General features: G+C 42.4%; 1 protein-coding gene across 4 annotated transcripts in view; it reads right to left on the bottom strand.

Moving 5' to 3' along the window:
• Positions 1-21,411, bottom strand: part of SPTLC3 (serine palmitoyltransferase long chain base subunit 3) — a 126,143-nt gene that overhangs the window by 35,044 nt on the left and 69,688 nt on the right. For all 4 annotated transcript variants that reach the window (XR_003571202.1, XM_027883574.1, XM_027883573.1 and 1 more), the window contains exons 9-11: positions 18,216-18,321; positions 10,591-10,810; positions 8,348-8,474 (exon numbers count right to left, since the gene is read on the bottom strand). Coding sequence is in view for 3 of the 4 variants with exons in the window: in XM_027883574.1 (XP_027739375.1) it covers positions 8,348-8,474; positions 10,591-10,810; positions 18,216-18,321 (453 nt within the window). In the remaining variant the exon portion in view is untranslated. The remainder of the gene's footprint in view (positions 1-8,347; positions 8,475-10,590; positions 10,811-18,215; positions 18,322-21,411) is intronic.

Below are 21,411 nucleotides of genomic sequence, written 5' to 3'. Positions count from 1 at the left end.
CGAACCCGGGTCTCTGCAGTGACAGTGCAGTGAATTTTCCCCTGGACCACCGGGGGCTCATGTTAAGCTTTGTGGTCAAAGACCACAGACACACATCATATACACAGCCGTCTTATATGCTGTCCCGATAAGAGCAATAAAACCCTTAAAGTTCCCGTAGCTGTATTTCAGATCTTTTTCATTCCTTTATGGGACCTTCCAATGTCAGATAAGTAGGCAGATGTGAGCAAAATGTTGGGTTTTTTTTTCACATTGGCCCAACTTTCCCCCTAAACAGCAGAGTGGTGAATTCAGTTTAGAATCAGATCTTAGTCCAAATTCACTGTGGTCTGTTTAACCAAAGACACTGCTTTTAAAAAGTATTTTCTTTGATTCCTAAGGCTGTGATCTTGCATATTTTATTATTTATTGAGTGAAACTCTGCAGAGCAGACCCTTGAGCTAAAAGGCTACGGCTACAACTATGTGAGTGTAAGAATTTACCTGTATGGCACTAATTAGAGGATCAGGTCCCTAGACAGTAAATATAGGTGTGAAAAATTTCTTAGTCTGCAAAATCCTTGAGGATTTACAGTCTGTGCTAAGAGTTTATAGCACAGCATGCAGAATATCCAGAGAGTTATATTCCATAAAATATGTGAACCTCAACACAGCATATGTTTGGAGTAAACAGGCTGGACAGGGAAAACCAACCCCTTCACTAGGTAAAACTAAGCCCACTAATGCTCCAGAGTTTTAAGCTAAGGCAGAGAATGACCTTATTAAAGGCTCTACATATTCTTAGCTGAATTAAGAAGGGGCAGAAAGAGAGAAAAATGAATGATAAGCGATTCTCAGATTTCCCAAGTTACCTTTACACTGCTTGGAACATACACAGCCAGCTTATTGGGCTCATTTTGAAGCACAGGATTAATTGCCTGGATGGTATGAGAAAACCAGAATTTACTGCATCAGCAATCCACCTACTGCTGGCAAATTTTGAGTTTACGTTTGTTGCACCACTTTAAAAATATCTGGTTTACTGTGAAGTCCGAAGGTGTTGGCAATTCTGGGAAAAATGCTGATTATATTTTTATTTGACATGCATCATTGCATACCACCGGCTTTCCCTCATTAATTTCTGCAGGCTTTTAGAAAGCTTTATAGCTCAAAATTAATATGCTTTGGCTGAAGGAAAAATACAAAGAGAGGGCCAGAGAGACAGAAATAATAACAGATAGTGGCTGGCTCATAATTTCTTTGAAGCAACAAGCTTTTTAAGGGAGCCACTTGGAGTAACAGATTCAACAGAAGTTTTGTCACACACTCTCAGGGAGGAGCTGCCCTGGCATCTGACAGCAGGAAGGTATCCTGACTACTCATCCTGGGATGGCTTTACCTGGCACAGCTCCAGCGCCTCAACAGAGCTCTGCTGGTTTATGCCAGCTCAGGGCCTTATCCTGGCAGTGAAAGAGGCAGTAAAACTATCAGCTCTCTGAAACAACAACAAAAAAAACTTGTTTTCCTCCTCCAGAGATGTCTGCTTTTCCCTCCTGCAAGATGTTAATAAAGCAGAGAAGCTGGCTGTGTCGAATTCCTGCGCAAACACTCTATCTTTGAACTCGTCCTGTAGGCTTCTACCCTTGGAAATTCTGACTCAGTGTACTGAAAACAGCAATAAGCAACCTGTAGCCTTTCATATCAAGATCTCAGGTGTATTTTAATTGAAGGAGAGTTATTTTTCCTGAACCCATTCCAGGAAAGATAATCCCATGCCGTAGTGGGTTTTGGCACGTGGCGGACTCTTCGAGACGCAAATCCACCTGCTTTAATCTTCTCCAGCTGTTGTTTCATAGGGTCTTTCTAGACAATTAGTTACACAATCAAATTTTTACATACTGGTGTCAGTGTTCCTTGGATGGAGAACTCTACTCCCTGCCCTCCTCTACTAACAACTAGATAGTAAAAAGCAAACTTTCATAAGCTGAAAAAAAAATTTGGAAAACAATAGCTCTTCCCCACTAAACTATTGCAGATGGACAGATTTTCATTTTTTCCCCTCTGGTTCCATTATAAGAGTAACACACATGTACCTCCATGTGCATTAAATCACAAATAGAATGCTATAAAACTGGGGTGCCTAAAGGAAATATGTTCTCAGATAAAACAATCTTCATAAAAAAACAACTTTGCTATGAACTGGGGAGAAGTGCAGACATTTTCTTCTACAATCTAATGCTAACTAGAAACCTAGTAATTTCAACTTAATTCAGCTGCTAAGTAAGCCCTTAAGGACTTACTCAGTCAGTCCAATTTTAACTGTGAACTTCTGCAAAACACTTTCCAGAACAGATTAAAGGGAGAAAAAGTGCCAATTTCAGTTGAAGCTGAAAGGAGAAGAATTATACAGATTTTGTAATTTCTACCTCTTTTCTCAAATGACTCGGCTCTGCCTACACAGCACCTTATCTATATTCCTATCTACAGTGTAAGCATTCAGCATCCTGCACAAAAGCAGGGACAGGGCAGCCAGCCTTGGCTGAGCTTTATTTACTCCCAGCACAGGTGATTAATCACAAGGAGGGTCCGTCCCGCTGCTGAAAACCAGCCAGCGCACAGCGAGCTCCATCTGCATCCCATTAGGTGTTCCTGAAGTGCCAGGGATCTAAGGGCCCTTACAAAAGGCACTGCTTTCTCTCCTTTGTGCTCCCCAGGCCGATAACAGCGCTGCATTCCTCGGGCACCGCAGCATCTGGAGCAGAGGAGGGATCCTCACGATCTGTCCCGGCAGCGAAGACATCCTGACAAAAGGGACTCTGTTGTAGAGCTGCACGTTGCTGTCCCTGGGGAGAGCTTTCCTCGCTGGGGGACAGGCTGCAGGTCGCATCCGAGTCTGATCACATCCCTCCAGTGTCATTTTTGGGGATACAGGGGACACCTATCCCTGGGTAGGGTCTGCTAGAGGACTACAACACGGGTCTAACTTTGAATATGGATAAAGTGACTTAGAATGAGGCAGAATCCGATCAACCCTCCGAGATCTTGCAGATCACTGCAAACACTACTAGTCCAAAGCCCTTGCTTGTTCAGATCAATTGACTATCCATGGATACATTTGGCTTCCTGTGGGAGGTAGATCACATGGCAGGTGGCTCACTGGAACAGCATGTCTTACTCATTTTGAGTAAAGATGTTAGAATTTAGCTGTGTCATCACCCACTGCTGGGAAAACATCTGTGGTGTTCAGCTTAGACAAATAATATTTGTGACAGCATATTATCATCATTAGCATCTTCACCGTTGTCGTGACTGGGGGCCCTGGTCACGGAGCCAATGCTTTGCAAACACAGAATAAATTTGCTTAAGGGCTTGAAATGTAACCACATACTGGGAACATTCTGCTTGATGAGGGCCTGAGAGAAGCAACAAAATGAGAATCTGAAAAACTCAGACTTCAGCATGACTGATTCTGCAGGCTGTTTAGAGCAGGTTCAAGGAGTCCACCACTAAGTCACCTGCAGATTTAAAGCTCCCAGCAACAGATTTATTATGCTGCTCAAGTGCTGGCACTGGGATTCACGTAGCCATATGGCAGATTGGCTCAGGGAACCAGCTGGGCTGTAGGCAAACCATTTGTGGCAGGGCTGGTTATTTTTCAGCTAGATCAGTTCTCTGATTCATTCACTGCATGGTTGCATGACTGGTGGAGGGAGAAGGGGCAGCAGTAAGGGGACAGGTAGGGGGAGAAGGAAAAACAGAGGAAAAGATGGCTCTTCCTTGCATCAGGGCTGCCTTATGCCAGCTTGTAGAGATGTGGAACTAAGGTTTCTGAATTTACAAAGCACCCTTACAAAGCAAAGCTAATTTTTTTTCAAAAGACTGTTGAGCACAGATAGCTGAGGAAAATGTTAGAAACTGATTTTAAGGAGCTGGTCCTCCAGTGGCAAAAAAATCTAAGGCAGATAGAAATGTTTTAAAAAGGAACCTTTTAAAAACAAGTTTTTTGATGCCAAGCCAAAACAGAAAGCAGCGCTCTGCCACTTCTCCCAATCTGAACGGCCTCAAATGCAAGAACTCAGAGTTTGTTACTAAGAAAAATGAAAACTAGTAGTTGCAAAAAAGATAAACCAATCAGCACAAATGGCAAAGTAAATTAAACATAAAGAAACACTTTAAATCTAAACTACCTCAGGAATTATCTTTTAACATAAATCTTTTAACAGTAGATTCCAGAGGACAGGGCTTCACATTCACCACTGCTGTTGGTGAATTATTGTTTGCCATGCTTTAAACAGAAGAATGATGCCTTTGCAAATACTGCAATTTGCTTTTTTACACCACAGTAATCTATTATTAGTCATCAAGAAAATTGCTTTGGATTTTCTAACAGTCTTCTAACTGCGTCTGCCTAGTGCTTCTACTTTTTACCTATCAAAATTAAATGTAAAAATATGCTTTTGAAGTTCTCATGCAGAAAGGGGGGAAAAAAAGAGGCCTAAGGTCACAGCTGGAGGGGCTGTGTTGCATGCAAGCAAGTGTACTTGAAAATTTGTGCAGGGTCCAAACAGTCTGAGTCAACTGCAGTCTCATCACGGGGATAAAACCACTAAGGCAGCTGCTGAATTTCCTGAGGTATCTCCAGTGGTGTAATGAGAAGCCATGAGGAGAACACATAAAGAATATCTATATTATGAATTTTAAAGAGTAAATGCCATGGGAACTTCTGCTTCCCATATTTCCTAATAAATGAGTGGAGACACATTTGAGATGAAAAGGCCACAAAGGCTTAAGAGGGATAAAATGATTTCTTTTTTTTTTTTTTTTTTTAAATAGACTAGATGAACTGAACTGTGGAGCTTGCTGCCTTATGACATTCCTAATGGAAATACAGCTACCAGGAGTTCTTACACTTCAGAACAACTCTATTATACGAGCTATGATGGTATCTATGACATTATGGTACTAAGAACAAATGTGTCTTGTTCTACAAGCCATCGATTTTCAGAGTCCTGTAAAACATGGCACTGAATAACACTGGGACTTGTACTCTACTAAAAGTTTGATTTCACAAGAAAATGGAAATACATTCGCAATTTTTTTTGTAGTCAACTTCTGACTCTTTTGATATAAATCACTCAAGAAACAAAGCATTTGGTCATAGTGACCTCAACCTATTCCTCCTCCCTAGGAAGGAGCAACAGTGTTTTATCAGTTTTGAGGGAGCTACTACCTTCTTCTAACCCAGCATTTCTTGTCCTTCAGTTTCTCAAGTCATCACAGAAAACATGACAAAAAGAAGGAAACTATAATAGCTGGCTGTGGGCTCTGCCATATCCTCCCAGTTACACAGTTGTGACCTTAATGTCTCACAACTAACACAAATACTGGTATGGGACATTCCCACACTTTTAAGCATTGGAGCCTGAAACAGACTCCTGCTGTGGATAATTTCCAGCTGAACAGTTTAAGTTCCACAGAATTACTTTTAAAGAGCTAATCTGTTCTTTCCCTGTGATGAAGCTGTACCCGTTGTGCCTATAAACATCCATCCGTATCCTGCAGTCAGGCATCCAGAATATTCATCCTATCCTGGCAATGCACACCCCCATTCCTTTTCCAAATGAACAACCATGTTTTACTAATTAAAAATAAAGGAGGAAAATATGGAAGATCAATCAGGTGGATATACACCAGGATAATGCAGTATTACTGCATTTCTGGCCTCTGGCATTACCTACTATATAATTCTGCCTATTCTACTCTCTTCCAGATCACCTGCTTGCTTAACAAATTAGTGGAGAATAACTAGCAAGAAAGTAAAGGAAATGTAAAAGCCTCATATCTGGAATAATATAAAATATCGTGTGAAGTACTAAAAAATAAACATTTTTCCGAGCAGCAATTTAAATGACCAAAGAGTCTTCCTTCTCTCAGTTTTCTATTAATCTGCTGAGGAGTCAGTCATGAAGTTCAGATACAAGAACATGCTTATGTCTTATGATGTTTGTCATCCCCTTATTTCATCCCCTTTTCAACAAGCATCCTCTAGTTCACATGGAACTTTGTAGCAAACTCTAATTTCACTCTTTTGCAAAACATTCCCAGTAATTTTTGCAAGGCTCCCTCCCCTAAAGAAATGACCTCCAGAGGACAAGCCATCAGTGGACATCTCCTTATAAAGGATTCCCCAAATCACCCTGTGGGAAGAGAATGTAAATAGAGACAAATTGTAAAATAAACTTTTCCTATGGATTCAACAGGCTTCCAGAGAACAAATGGTCCGTACCACCCTGCATACCACTTGGAACTTTTCTGTCACGTGTCTCTGTTCCACAGGGCTCATGCTCTCACAACAACTACTCATGTGCAGGATTCACCATTTTCTATGCCAGCAGACCAAAAGAACTCTGCCAAGGTCACTGTTGTCCTTGGCATAAAAAATATCTAAGAAGAGACAGTGCTTTTTCCCTTCTGTTCTCCCCTCCTTCCTAAGCCGCCACCTTCCTCTCTCTGGTGCCAAAGCAGCATTGTAATGTGGTCCAGCACAGCATTTTTTCCTGTGTTTTGGGTTGTGGGTTTTTTTTTTTTTTGTAGTCCACAAGACAGCCTAATGAAGGGAGGCCCACATGAAAGAAAACCCAATGGACTAAAATAATGGGACTGGCTCAGAAGGACAAGAAACATTTTTACACATCATAGCCAGTTTGCTAGCCTTTGTGCAATGCTCTAGAGTTGTGATATATGATTTATTCATTTGTTTTTCTACTCATTTGCATTTCTTATTACAAGACAAATTTTTAAAAACTGACAAAGCACTACTAATTTATTTCATAAAGGATTTGCAGAAGACTTAATAAGCTCTTATTTTGTGCAGAAAGACAAACATTGTGTCATTAAACAACTCTGCTTCTGGAAGAGAGAACGCTTCAAACTCGCAGCCCTAAGACAGACACGCACATCTCAAAAAGACCCTGCCTTGAACCAAGTTCTCCCATCACCCTGCACTGAACTGCACGCAGGATCACGCTAGCTGAAGAGCATTTGTCCCAAGCTTTGAAGGCCTGGAAATGCTCTGCATGTTTCATGTTTTACACGCAGCATCTCCCAGTGCCTGAAGTCTGGAAGTCTTGGGAAGGCTCAGTGTCAGACCGCCCTCTCACGGCAAGCGCCAGGGCAGGGAGCAGCCCTGCACAGCCTGGAGGTGGAAGAAAGATGTCAGAGCTGGTCTCTTATACTGAACAGCATGTAGGCATCATCATATGCAAGCCTGACCTTTCAAATTTCAAGTTGGAAGCAGTTGCTACACTCTTGACTTCTCTGCCAAAACAACAAAACCATCGCTTGCTCATCATCCGCACATCGTGCTGCAGTTTTGCTGCTGCACTCAGCAGAATTTGGCACTGGGACTGGATTCCGTATCCCTCCTTCTGTACTCTGGGGTATTGTAAATTCTGGCCTCATTGAAGTGCTGTGATAAATGCCTTAATATCTTTGTGCCTATCGTGGTTTGAAACTGCCCTCTAGGGCTCTGCAACAGAATAGTGCCGAGCAGCGTCTCACCTGCTCTCATCTACTCTTTTTTTTTCCCCATTTCCACCTTACCCCAGTCAAATCTATCAGAGAGGACTAACACAGAATTAATTCTGTTAGTTCTTAGACAAAGAGAAAATAGCAAAGTGCTATAAAGAGAGATTGCAATTCAGAGCAGAATCTGTGTCTTCAGCTGCATGTTACACAGTAACTTGACTCTCAGGAATTCCTGAAAAAACTATACAAATTCAAAGTCCATCAGTTTTTCTCCATGTTGGGATTTAAGTCCTAGAACACCAAATCCATATCAGCATCACCTTGAAACACTGGCAGATAGCTATGTCACATAGTTATTGTGTTGCTTGCTGTATAGAAAGCAGAGGACTGGACAGTAGCTGCATCTACAACTTCAGGAGAGGAATAGAAATAAACCTGATTTTTCGCAAAGACACCAAGCAGCCAATTCTTCTGGGACAAAATGTACATCAGAACTAGCTTCTGGACACCCTAACTGATGTCTGAGTGAGGTAGGAATTATTATAATCATCTTCTCATACTGTCATTTAACGTACAATACATGCTGCATCATGCTTGAGTTGCTTGCCACTTTGAAAGTCCACACTTACAAAGAAGCTAAACTGACAGCACCCTAGCCCAGAAATGAAGGCATGTCCTTGTGAACACTCCTAACAAGTCAGATAATATACTCAAAAGCAAATTCAGGTGTTTTTATTTCTTGCTGCAAAACGGGATGGGCTGGATGACACGATGCACGTGCCTACACCCAGGAGATGCTTTGGTGGCAACTGGAATAAAAGAAGTGAAAGTAGGTGGCTTACCTTGTGTCGTGCCATCTAGTCCCATGAGACATTTCATTGCCCTGATGATTTGCTCTGCTACGGGTGGACACATGGACGTGGCGTACACAGCGCTGTGAGAATGAGCTCGTAAAAAGTCCACGAGGCCCTGACACAAGCAAAACAAAGTATGAGTGAGCTTGGAGCTGGCCAAACAGCAGGTTCCCCCCCTTAACTACTGCAGGAGTGGGAATGTGCAAAAGGAAGAGGACGTTTCACCAGTCATTGGTTTGCTTTCTTGGCTGCCACTGTTGCATACATGGCCTGAAGGAACATCAGGCAGGGGCAAATACTTTACCATGTAAGTGGGGCAGTTACAGCTGAAACCCAAGTCTGAGAGAGAATACTGTTTACTTCTGTGCTAAGACTTATTACAAAGGAGCCAAAATAATTCCGAGACCAATGAACAGCTGCACTTAAAATAATGCTGCTCAGTTGTTCTCTGAGAATGAAGCAAAGCCTACATGACTTCAGAATAATTTCTCTGCCTCGTGACCTAAACCAGGAAAAGCACCTTATTGGGATCTATCTTTATCTGTTAGCACAGATATTTTCAAATGAAACTTTCCATCAGTGTGGCAGGGACAGTCATGTTAGAGTTGGTATAGCTGCTTTAACATTTCTTTGAAAAAGCACTGATGTACTGTAGGCATGTCTAAAGCACTGGTAACTCTCCTGAATCCAGGGATCTGGTAGGAATTCAGATCTTATTAAGATTATCATTGTTACAACAGCTTATAGCTCCTAGTGCATAACATCAGACTAGCGGTTACCACGCTAAAAGCTGAATTCATGTTACTGAGAAAGGGATGACACCTTCTTGGACTTCGGTAAAAAAAAAAAAAAATCATCAGAAAATAAACCAACCCAAAGGGGATTAAATAAATTACGGCCAAAAGAGCTGTATGAGTTTACGCAGTAACTCCAAAGCTGAGGATAAAGACCTAGCTAACCTTACACAGGCCATGCATGGCTATATCACAGCTGTACCCCTGAGGGTTTGGTTAAATAGCTGAGAAGGCTCCTGTGCTCCAGCTGATGCAGAATAAACACTGCCACCCTGAGTTTTTGGCTGCAGAAATGAATGTAAGTGGGTGAATGGGTGAGCAGGCTTCCAAGGCTCAGAAGCCTGAGGCAAAGCTTACTGATACACACAGGCGTGAAAAGAATGACCTGTTTTCATTTAAAGTAACTCCCAAGGATTAGAGCATGAATTACTTCAGACTACTTTTCACAGGTCTAGTCTTTCTGTACTTTTTAGTCACCTTAGCCACATTGTCTCTGGTAAGAGTTAAGCCTTCAGATATAAATTCAGGAAGGTGAGGAGACAAAGCAAATTGACTCTTAATGTATTATGACACCCGGTTTTAAGATCTCCAGAGACAAATCCAAAAGAGACAGTAAGAAATATACAGTTTATGCTTTCATATAGCCCTTTTATTCTACTGTAGGGCTACCCTTATTAATGTTATCCTGACAACAACCATATGGGCTGTCTAAACAGGCTCCCCACTCATTCAGCAGACTCCTTAAAAAATACATTCAGCAGGGTCTGAAAAGGGCAAATAATCAGCAGCCACTTGATCTCTCTGTCAAGCAACAAAACCGATGACATTTCACAATGGTGCTGATTATGCTTTCTCTTCTTCACCCCCAGTTAAAGCAAACTCAGCTTTACTTTTGTTGACATCTGTTGTTGGCAAGAGATTGTTTTGTTAATGTACGCGGAGCAACCGAGGACACACAATTTACTATTGCAAAAGGCCCTCAGTAACCCTCTTTGTCCATTCTCCTAAAAAACGCAACTATGTCAATCCAAAACTGTTTAGGAATTTTATTATCAGCGGATGAAAACTGTGGTTTTAATCACTCAGTATTGCCCCACACACTGTTTACAAACGCGAAACAAAGTAATGAGCAAATTAATGTAGGGAAGTATATTTAGCCAACCACAACGTGTCCAAACATTTCCAAGACAAACAACAATGATCAGGGTGGCACGAAAAATACCCAGCTCAGGCAAATTACATAATGTGAACACGAGACAAAAGGAAGAAAGTCTGACTGTTTGATGGGCGTTTGGGATTCAGGCAAAAATGGGACTAAAACTTCAGAACGGCGCTCACGCAAAGCAGTCTGTGTGAAAAGCTACTGAAACGCATCATACCTAGTAAGAAGGTGCTTCCCACCCCCTCGAGGCTAAATTGTTTATGCTTTCCTTTTACCTTTTTGCCAGCTATGTATCCTCCAGCTGCACCAAAGCTCTTGGTGAACGTCCCCATTAACACATCAACGTCATCGGGGCTCATCCCGAAGTACTCCACGACGCCTCGGCCCGTTGCTCCCACTGCGCCGATGCTGTGAGCTTCGTCCAAGTAGAGGTAGGCTTTGTATTTGTTCTTCAAGCAGACTATCTCTGGCAGGCGCACGATGGACCCTTCCATGCTGCAGGTGGAGAGAATCAGGGATGAACAACAACTCCTGTACTCTTTCTCTTTGAGATACTGGCAGAAAAATATAGTTGTTAATTGCCTTAGTCCATGAAACACCTTCTGGAACCTCATTTTTTTTCTTACAGCTCAAAGAGAACTTGCAACCCTTTCCCATTGACAGGTGAGTATAAAAACGTCAAAGGGAAGTTTTAGGATTTGAACAATCAAAACTAGTCAAAAAAGTCTTGGAACATTTGCAAATTGATAGCATGCCAAAAAAAGAGAAGGAAACGTGTAAAGCAAGGGGGAGATACTCACCTGAAGCAGCACGTTACAATTCATCAGTATAAAACAAATACTATAATGAATTATAAAGAACTGTTATAACTCAGTCTGGTTCTTGCTTACTTCACCAACAGCTACTGTGGCAATATTTGGGCATAACAGCTCCAGAGAAAATTCCTCTGGTGCAGGGGAGTTGGGTCCAACATACACAGGAGATGGGCCACATGAAACCCACAGCTGGTGCCATAATTTTATGAAGCCACAGTCTTCAGAGTGAACAGAAATCAGGGGTTAGAACAGGCAGCTCAAATCCACTTTTGCCAATTGTTGCTCTCAGCATGTACTTTTTAGGAATGTGGCCTGCTACCTAGTAATCAAAAGGAAAAAAAGTTTCCATTCGTTTTCTTTTTACTTTCTTACAGCCATACATGGAAGGGAAATATTCTGAACCTGCACTGGAACAGGTTGCCTGGAGAAGCTGTGGATGCCCAATCTCTGGGGGGCATCTCTGGTTCAAGGCCAGATTGGATGGGGCTTTGAACAACCTGGTCTAGTGGGAGATGTCCCTGCACGTGGAAAGGGGGTTGGAAGCAGATGATCCTTCAGATCCCTTCCGACCCAACCCATTCTATGATTAGTGTCATATTGAGATTTGTAGAAAGGAGAAAAGATAACAAATCTTTTGTACTATTGGCAGCCCTGTCAGTAAGTGAAAGGGCACAGAGGAGGTGTACAGCAAAATGAAAGCCCAGGGAAATAAATAAGAAATGCTCTGTGATCTCATAAAGATGACATATCCACGTTAATGCTGTGAAGACTTATGTCTTGAAAACCTTTGTGAGATGATTACAGCTACGCTTGGATATGCTCAGATGCACTCACCATCTCTTCCACCAGATCTGGTAAGCTGGTCTTTAAATGCTAAAAACTTCCTATCAAACACAAAATCAGTGTCCTGTGTGCCAGAAAAACCAGTGCTCTGTGACTACAGCCCACTTGCAAATGCAACGAGCTTCAGGTGAGCAGAAACACGAGTTTGTTCCCAAGTAGCAAGTATAAAGGAGCAGTGCAATCAGTGATGTCTTGGGAATTTTTAGATCCTGGACCAGTGGCTTTCACAGGCTGTTTTACTGCCACTCTAGTTGCACTGTGGAGCTGGAAGTTTGGAACCACAAAAGTAGCAGGATGTGCTTTTAGAACTCAGGAAATTTCTGACAATTTTAGTCCTTCTTCATCCTTTGGTCTCCTGAGTTCCTGAGTCAGCTTGGAAACTGTTTGGTCTCCAGTTTTGAAGGAGACCTGCCCATAGGCAAGTCTCCATTAGTTTAACAGCATGGGGGAGTAGTCATGGACAAGAGTTGCCTATGCTGTTCATACTGGGAGGTTCAGAGAGCCTGGCTGCCTGTGCCTGGAGGCATAATTTTGGCTGTAGGTGACTGCTGGCAAATCCTGCCCTTCTGTTTTGCCCAGCCATAAAAGAGGCAAATGTGGGGCTGTATATTGGCACCATAGTCCTTTGTAGCAAAGAAGGGTGGGCTTGTACTGCGAGCTCCTGAAGACTGGGCTTTCTCACTTTTCCCAAATGACACTTGGCAGCTGGGGGAGAAGGAACTTGAACTACCACAGCTATTTTTCCTAATGAATGCAAGGGCAGAGCCCGCAGTCCTCACATAGCCCAGAGTCAAAGCATTAGTCAGCTAAAAACTACCCCGAGCCACTGGGTGTGCTTGGACCTGCTGTGTTTGGCAGCTCTCAGCTGTGTCTGGTCACTCTGCAGGGTGGGTGTGTGGACAGAGAGCCAAGGAGCACCTCTGCAGAGGGAAGCAAACAGCCATCCCACCCTTCACCTTCCGGCAAAGCTTGGGCAGACCAGCTAGGCAGAGAAGGCCAGTGTAACAGTTTTTCCACATTTATATGGACATCATTAGGCTTAGTGGCTCACGGAGATTCAGATGATAAAGTCAGCATTTAACTTCAAAAAGCCAAGAGCAAAAATGGTAAATTAAAAATGTTGCATATTTGTGGAATGGGAGCAAAGCTGTGCTGAATCCCAGAATGCATGGAGCTGGTTCAACGGCCGTTGCAAGATTTAACCATTAAGAAGATTTAATGAAAACTTTTCTTACTCATATGAGTAGGTGATTTCTCTTGGAACTCTAAGCTGTTAAGCAAAACAAGGCACTTGTATTCAGTTTCAGAGCTGACTTATTGCTCTGGAAAGATGCTGGCTGACATAAATGTTATAATGGTTGACAGAGATCCCAACATGGCCTTGAAGTGTCCATGGATAAAGTGCTGCTGGATCCATGCAGGCATTCTGTGCTGCCATTCAAACAGGCCTCAGCCCTCCTGATGGAAGAGATGACCTGTTTTGCTGCCCGCTCTGCTCCTGGTCTCTCTTTTGACCCTGGCAGATGGTTATTGATATGCTCAACACTGTTTAGAACTGCTTCAAGATAAAACTCACTTCACAGAAGCCCTGGGGAAGCCCAAATGGAAAGTTTACTGAATTCTCCGGTAAATATTGACGTCAACTCAGCTTAAACCAGAGAGCCAGAAGTGAACTGTGATGGTTCTGTCTCAGTCTGGTTGTGTCACTTAGCTTTGTGTACAAACAGCTATTGTGCACAAACCTATTGATCTTTTTCCAGATCTGCTCAAGCCCCCGGGGCACATCCAAAAAAGCTGGATGCAGATGAACGTAAACTGGCTCTGCCGAAGCCAGATGTTCTCATTATGACACCCTGTCTCAGGGAGGAAGAATTTCTAGGTTGCAGCTGACCCTCATAACCCTTGTTTGGTGGACAGGCACAGCAGCCTGAGTTAGTCCGAGCTCAGTCTGACCCTGCTTCCAGACGTGAGGAGATAATCTCAAGTTTTGGGAACACTCAAGTTTGAAACTTGATTCAATCCCTATCAGACCACTGACATTCTTCCTGATACAGCTGATGAATTGTGGAGCAGGTGCTTTGAGAGACAGGAGGTGTGCACTTGTGATGGTCACTCCATTTGGAACAGAGGCTCCAACCTGAGAGGACGTTTTTTTGCCCAGTTTATTTTGAAACTTCTTGGGAAAAGAGTTTTCTACATCCTACTCTGCTACCACAGCTTCAATTTCTCTTTTTTTTTTTTTTTTTTTCTGTCATGAAAACTAATTTACTGATATTCAACATGTTATCTACTTCATAACTGCATCACTCAGCATCTCTAAACATGCCCCATAGTACCAGTATGTTTTCAACATTTCAAAAGTTTTTCTGTTCCCCTTTCAGGCTAGTTTAGTAATTGGGAAAATTTCTCCTTTCCTGGCCTGTTACTCCCAATTTTAACAGTTCATTCCATTTTAGCAGTTACTTTAGGCACTGGTTTCTTACATAAACCTTGTACATTCACACAACAATCTCTGTTTTGTAGTTTAGAGCAATAATTTTAAGGAAACCTTCCAACTCTGCCCTCAAATACAACTCCATATACTGAAATGATAGAAATGTTAACCTTTAATGTTGGTCCCTGGCCAAAGACATTAAATGCTACCTCATTCTTTTCTGGAAGTCCAGTCACTTAATCCCAGGAAATAAAAAATAACCCCGATAAATTTCCTACACTATTGGCATTGAATCCCAAGGAACTTCTAACGCACATGAAAAGGCACTGGACAGTATCTAACTGATCAGAGCTATTTTCTTAGCTGGAAGGGAAAATACCCAAATTAAATTAAAAGCAGGGGAAAAAAAAACAAATGAAAACCAATCTGTTTTGATCAGTTTCTGATACCCCATAACTGCTGCCCTGGGCCTTGGCCTACCTGACTCCTCAGTAAATAGGCATGGAAGAGAGCAGAAGCCCAGCATGGACCATGTAAGAACACAGTAACTGATTAATCCTGAACTGGAAATGGAAGAAGCCAAGGAAAACATTAGCTGGAATTCGAATAATAAAAATATGATTTAGCAAGTCAGTTTAACTTGCGCCCTGGTCACTGCCAAAAGCTGTTCATGCTTTTTGTGCTGAAGATTGATGGTGAGATGGTCTCCCTAAGTTTGGAACGCAAAACGAATATATTTGCTCCTAGGCTGGTCCAAGTTAAAGAACCAGCTTTCACTAGTAGTTATATTTACTTCTGATGACTTTTTTCTTTTTTTTTTTTTTTCCTTCTAAGATAATAGAGACATTAAAAGGCAAACAAACATATACTTATTGCTATGGGTTTGCCATGAAGCCTGAGTGCTTCCCAAGTCGAGGGGCCAATTCTGTCTTCAGTTATAACCAAACAAAAATCTGTGGCTTATGGTTTCAGACACAAGTCTGATTTCCAGAAATGCTCGTGTTGGCTAACAACGACCCTTTTCAATTTTTGCCAGTTGGTAAGTCCAGGCTTATGCACAGTATAAACACTTTAACAGAGTCCTAATGGAAACAGAAGGCAAATTTCTTTCCATACCATAAACATCACCAGACTAAGACTATGGTGTCCCATATAACAATATTTTTTAAAGAAGGAAAGCTTAGTGTTTTCTTTTGCATCTCTGGAAAAAGCATTTCTGTAAAAATTTGCCAAGCCAAACTGGCAAATCAAGATATTTTAACTCGGAGAATGACTTTGACCAAGTTATTTAAATTCCATATTAGCTGTCCCTGAAGCATAACTTAAATCCTTTATGGAAAAAAAAAGACAAAAAAAGCAGTATTAACTATTGTAAGAAGAATACATTAACTACACTCTACCTCCCCTTAAACTCTCTTGATGAATGTTAATTTGTCATCTGGCAAACCTTCAAGAAAACTTAACATTAGCCAATATGGGGCTGGAAAATTTTAGTCTTTCAACAAGTGTGGGCCAAGAAAGGAAAGAACATGCATACAAAAAGAGTAAGAGTATTTCTAATATGTCTTTCTCCAGCTTTTTTTTTTTTTTTTTTTTTTGCATATAAAATGTTCTTAGCTACTGACTGGATTAGACTACCCGGGCTGTGAGCCTGTTCCCAGCAGTGCCCAGGGCTGGCAGTGGTGGCAGGGACACGGCACGGTGGGGTGTGGTGGCACCGGCCCTGCAGCCAGAGCAGACTTGCTTTACAACCAAACCACACTCTTCAATTTCTGATCTGCTTGGACTATGAAAACAACTGATCAACCAACCAACCCAGCTACTGCTAGGGCCGGTTTCCAATGAGAGACTATCAGAGAGCTCAGCGTTGGTTTTCTTCTATTTTATGTCTGTTAGAAGCATAGAGCTCAGGGCATGAGTGGTCTTCACATTATTTAGCCTTCATGGAGCTGAAGGAACTTTATGCTTCCTTTTCAGTGAGGTACTCTGAGCTTTAACATGTTTTTATTTTGCATTCCAACAGAAGGTTCTTTGATCTTCGGAAAACGAGACTGCAAAACTAGAGGAAAAGAAAACTCTACATCAAACATAGATCTGGAAATATAGACAATATTTACTATATTATAGTTAATATAGTAAATATCTGACAGTGGGTTTGTCCTACCCCTTGGAATGATCTATGCTTCTGTGTCACCAGTCTACCTTCTGGCTCTCTAGTGGTCAATATTCAGGCTAAAGGATTTAAAAGCGAACAAAGCTCAGCAGCTGGAGGTTTTTCTGCCAGCCATGTGACCAGTGGGGATATTTGTCAGTAAAATGTTGGTGGTCCACTTAATTTCTTCATGATCAAAGTCCTTAAATCCGAGCTTTCTTTTAGTAGTGCCAAGCAATGTTTATTTGCAGTTTTGCTCTGTTTATCCTGGTTGAAAGGACACATTCAGCCTGCTTTGGATCAGCTGATCTGCTGCTGACCTGTTTCAGCTCTGACTGACAGGTGTTTAGATAAGGACTGATTTGGTCTCTTTGCAGATGGAAAATGTTAGGTGAAAAGAAAGCACTGACAACTATGAAGTTGTGATGACATGAGATTGTAAAAGATTTCTTACAGAGAAAAAAGCTAATTGGCTCAACTGTGCCAGGATTTCACAGTAAAACAGCATAAGCGACTGCCCATCCAGCCTGGCTGAATTTTAGAAGCACAGGATATGATCCCTGCACATAAAGTTTAATGCTGCTTTTATAAACCATGTCATCCCTTCTCTCTGGGGCAGGTATTGCTACTCCCCAAATTATCCCTCTCCTGCCCCTCCCCTCTTGCCATCACCACAGCAGCCCTGCCTAGATACCCGAAAACCTTCTTACTGTACAAACACTGCTTCTTGAGTCCTTCCCTCCTCTTCCCGATCTCTGCCCTTTCCCTTCTCCAACTTACTCACCAGTGGCTCCCTCTCGGTGCCATCCATGAGCCCCAGGACTGCTTTCCCAGTAACCTTCTCCTGACTGGAGAGGTTGGAGAAAACAGCCCAGGATGGTGAGTCTGGCTGGTGCCACTGCTTTGCTGCTCAACTCTAGTGACTGTTTGTGTCTCTGGTTGGGTGTAAACTGCACCACAAGAGTGAACCAGAGCTACCTGACTAGGATGCCCAGTAATTGCATGGTATTATTGACGCCAATATTATCTGATGGATTCTCAAAGGCACCTCTCTCATTCGAATTCCTGCAGGGACTAAGAGAATGGACATGGAATATCACTATATAATTCTTAAAAAGCCAGTCTTTTAATCGCTTTTCTGTTGAAGTGTGAGCCTATTAGATCCAGCACTAATTACCAGAAAGGTGCTGATATCACTTAGCCGAAGTTGAGCTTGAGATTTTAGATTCCAGCAGCTGGGTAAGAACTGAACACACATAGCTTAATTAATTCTGTGTAGTTGTCTTTTCATCTGCCCTTGCATAACAACTCCAGAAAACTCAGCTTACTCACTTAGCAGAACTCACCCACTACAGCTCCATGAATTTTATCACATCTGTGACAACAAACACCAGCTTATCTGTCTTGCTTTAAATACATCTCCCACTCCACTGTGATTTGCTAAGTCAAGATTCAACACCCCACTGGAGCTACAGGATCCAGGGTTCAGACTGATATAATGGAAATCAACGTATTTATGAGATCATAGAACATTACTGTAACTTCCAATCTCGTTAAGATTTCCCTCAGATACCAAAATCAATGTTCCCTTCACTCAATATATCATTCTGTCCTCAGAAATGACAGAGTATTCATCTTTCTAAAACACACACATACCTGTAAATGCCCTCCACGAGGATGATAATTTTTCTCCATGCTCTGTGGGTGCGAGGCTGCCCATATATTATTGCATCCCTCAGCAACTTCTCGAGGCTCTGCATATCTTTATTTAAAAATAAGAAAAAAGGAGGAAGGAAAAACATTAACAAAGATTTTTCTAAAGCACTTACTGATTTTCTCTTGGCTGCTATTTTTCCTATACAGGAAAAGACAACATTAAAAAAGAAGAATTTGTCCTAAAGATAAACTCCCTTTATTAATAGGCAAGACCCAACAACTGATCTAATTAAATACAGCCTAGTGACTAGGAGAGTTACAAAAAGCTTCCAGTTTATACAACTTACCTGGGAAACTTCGAGAAATTCTTGGCATACATTTTTATTTAAAGGCAAAAGGGAATCACTTTGCTTAAGTAGTGAGGCTAATTGCCAGCACTTCTCTGTAGGGGTTGCTGATGCTCTTAGTGTCCCAGGGCTTCTGAATAGTGAGTTTTTGGGTGCTTTCCAATGACAGGCTCATGAATAGCATGCACTACTTCAGCAAAGGTTTGGACAAGGTTGCATGAAGCACACCAGGGTGGCAGCAGGAGAAGTCTTGTCCTTCTCAAGAAGGAAAGTGAGCAAAAGATTGCCGGTGAGAGAGGGGGAGGCAAGTGAATACAAGCACATGGCATGGATACACTAATTTGGTGCCAAAATGCTTGGCACTGGTGGGACTTTATAATATAAGGAGGTCTGAAACAATGTTAGACACTTAGCTGCTTCCTTTTGGGCTGAGTGTGGGTAATCTCATAAAATTCTTGAAGGAAAGCCATTGAAGTTTTGAAAAACATGGAAGAAAGCAAGAAAAAAACAACACAGGAATAAGGGTCAGGCCAAATGCAACTCTGCAGAGTTGCAATCTAACCGGCATTCTGGTGTCTCCACATAAATGAACACTCTCCAAAATTAATTATTCTGGTACTTTTCAGGAATCTGGATTGACATTTCAAAATGTTTTCAAACAACACCTTACAGAGTCTTGTAAGGGACACTACAGATCAGCTCAAACTGAGTGGCATTTTTCTGTGATATCACCCCATTTGTTTCAGTAACACATCTTATCACAGCTGTTAAAACCTTCTAAAATAGTACAAAGTTAATCTGCACAATGCAATTGTCCCAAGTGAAGAAAATACAGCTTAGAAATATTAATACTGATCTACACTTCGGTTTTGGCCTGACTGGATGTGGCTATCTGCACACCAACTGTGTGCATCATGAATGACCTGTGACCTGAGAGATGACAAGGTTATGACCTGATCCCTTCCATCCTGATGTCTCACCTCTTGCTGGTAACATGAACTGATGTCAGTGAAAGATAAAGGTCTCAGCAACACCTCTGCCACTCTGCACCTTCCAGTGTAATCTCCTGATCTAGCAAGTCCTTGCTGTACTTTACAAAGCACAGAACATCAGCTGCCCCTAATCTCAGTGGTGCAATCACCTGCATAGCTCAGTGAACTCCAAGATGGAAATGCTGTTAGGAATGATGCAATGCAGGCATCACAGTTTCCACTAGATGGCAATCAAGGAAATAAAAGTTCTTTGGTGCTTTACAAGAGAAAGTTATAACCCAGCTCAGCATTTGCAGCTGCTCATGTTCCCTTTTGTTTGGAGTAGGTAATATTTAAAAATCCTTTCAAGTTCTGAGCGTTAAAGGGCTCCCCCAGAATAACAGAACGCTCACTCACAGTAAAATTTGGATGCCCCCTTTTCTCCACTGAATTATTCTCTACTGATGTCACTGTCATCTAAATCCTTTTGGGACCCTTGAAACCCTCTTCTGAAACATGCAGGGTCTTTCCATTCAGTGCTTTGTCTACATGTCCATCCAGATCGGTTCTAGACTTTAGGAAAGACATTTTGCCTCTGAGCTAAAAGCATGGCTTGAAGATGCAGTTAACATACATTCACATGGGGAAATAGGGAGGAGGAGAAACTCTGGAACCTTTAATATTCCCCACAATAGGCTGCTTCTGCTCTTCAAAGTGAAGACACAGTGCTCTATATGCTTTTGCTTAGGCTTTCCAGAAAGTGGCATATACTGAATGGCCAGAAAAACAAGAGCGCAAGCCCAGGTGACTTTCAGATATCAAATTATTTGCCCATTAAATATAGTTAGACTGAGAAACACTGAGATGATGAGTTGCATGAGTCCATCTTGAATAACCAGTTATAGGGAAAATAACTGTCCTTCCTGGTTTGACCATCCCCAGCCCAGGGTTACCAGTGGCAATGGCAAACAACCACTCACCAGCACAGGAGGGGGTGGTAAGAATGCCTCCTGATCAATTACTCAAAGCACAAATCTATCAGTGTCTCACTTTCCACCTTTTACCTATGGTATATTGTCTCAATAGGGAGGATAAAGTTTCCCAAGAGGGGACAGTAGATCTGTCAGTGCCTCAGCGGACTTGCATAATCCTAGTTTGGGATCTTTCAGAGTTACTCCAACACTTCCAAATATCACAAGAACACAAACTGCCAGTGGGCTGAAGCGAGTCTGGACCTGGGCAGGCAGCAGTGTGTCATGCTGCCTCCAGTGCAGGTGGGACACCAGGCTCCTGGAGGGGCCCCTGCCCTCTCCCAGGCACGCACGGGGAGACACGATGTCTCCACCCCTCATCCTTGCACTGCAACGCTGGGGATGTCATCACCGTCCCTCTGCGTGGGCTGGAAACCTCCCGCATGATGTCAGCTGAATGCTGCTTAATTAAAACAAACAGGCTACTACTACTCTTGTCACATTCTTTCTTTCACTTTGTGTTCCGAAGTCTGATTTTCAGTTTCTCCCGTTCTGCACTCTCATCCAAGTTCCTGCAGATGCTGCAGTGGCACAGGAATCTCTTGGTTTGGAGTGGGGTGCTGGGAGTGGTGATTACTGCAGCCACGTAACAGCCTGAGATTCCACTCCCTGCCCCTCAACCAACACAGATCTCTGTGCAAGCACAGGGCACTCACTCGGGAAAGCTCCCTGGTCACACTCAAGTCAGACACGGCTTTCTCAAATCAGAGAAGGCAAACGCAGCCACAGCGTGGTGGGAGCAGGATATTCCAGTCTCCTGGTTGAGGCAGCGTCTGTGTGTGTCACAGGCAAAGACACGCCAAACTGGATTAGGCTGCAGTCCACCTATCTGCTGCAATAATCTTGT

Source organism: Empidonax traillii, unplaced genomic scaffold, assembly GCF_003031625.1.
Source record: "Empidonax traillii isolate 1590-97213 ecotype Southwest subspecies unplaced genomic scaffold, ASM303162v1 scaffold128:size1411021, whole genome shotgun sequence".
Classification (NCBI taxonomy): Eukaryota; Metazoa; Chordata; class Aves; order Passeriformes; family Tyrannidae; genus Empidonax; species Empidonax traillii.
The sequence above is the reverse complement of the archived record's forward strand: the minus strand, read 5'-3'. Positions and strand labels throughout refer to the sequence as shown.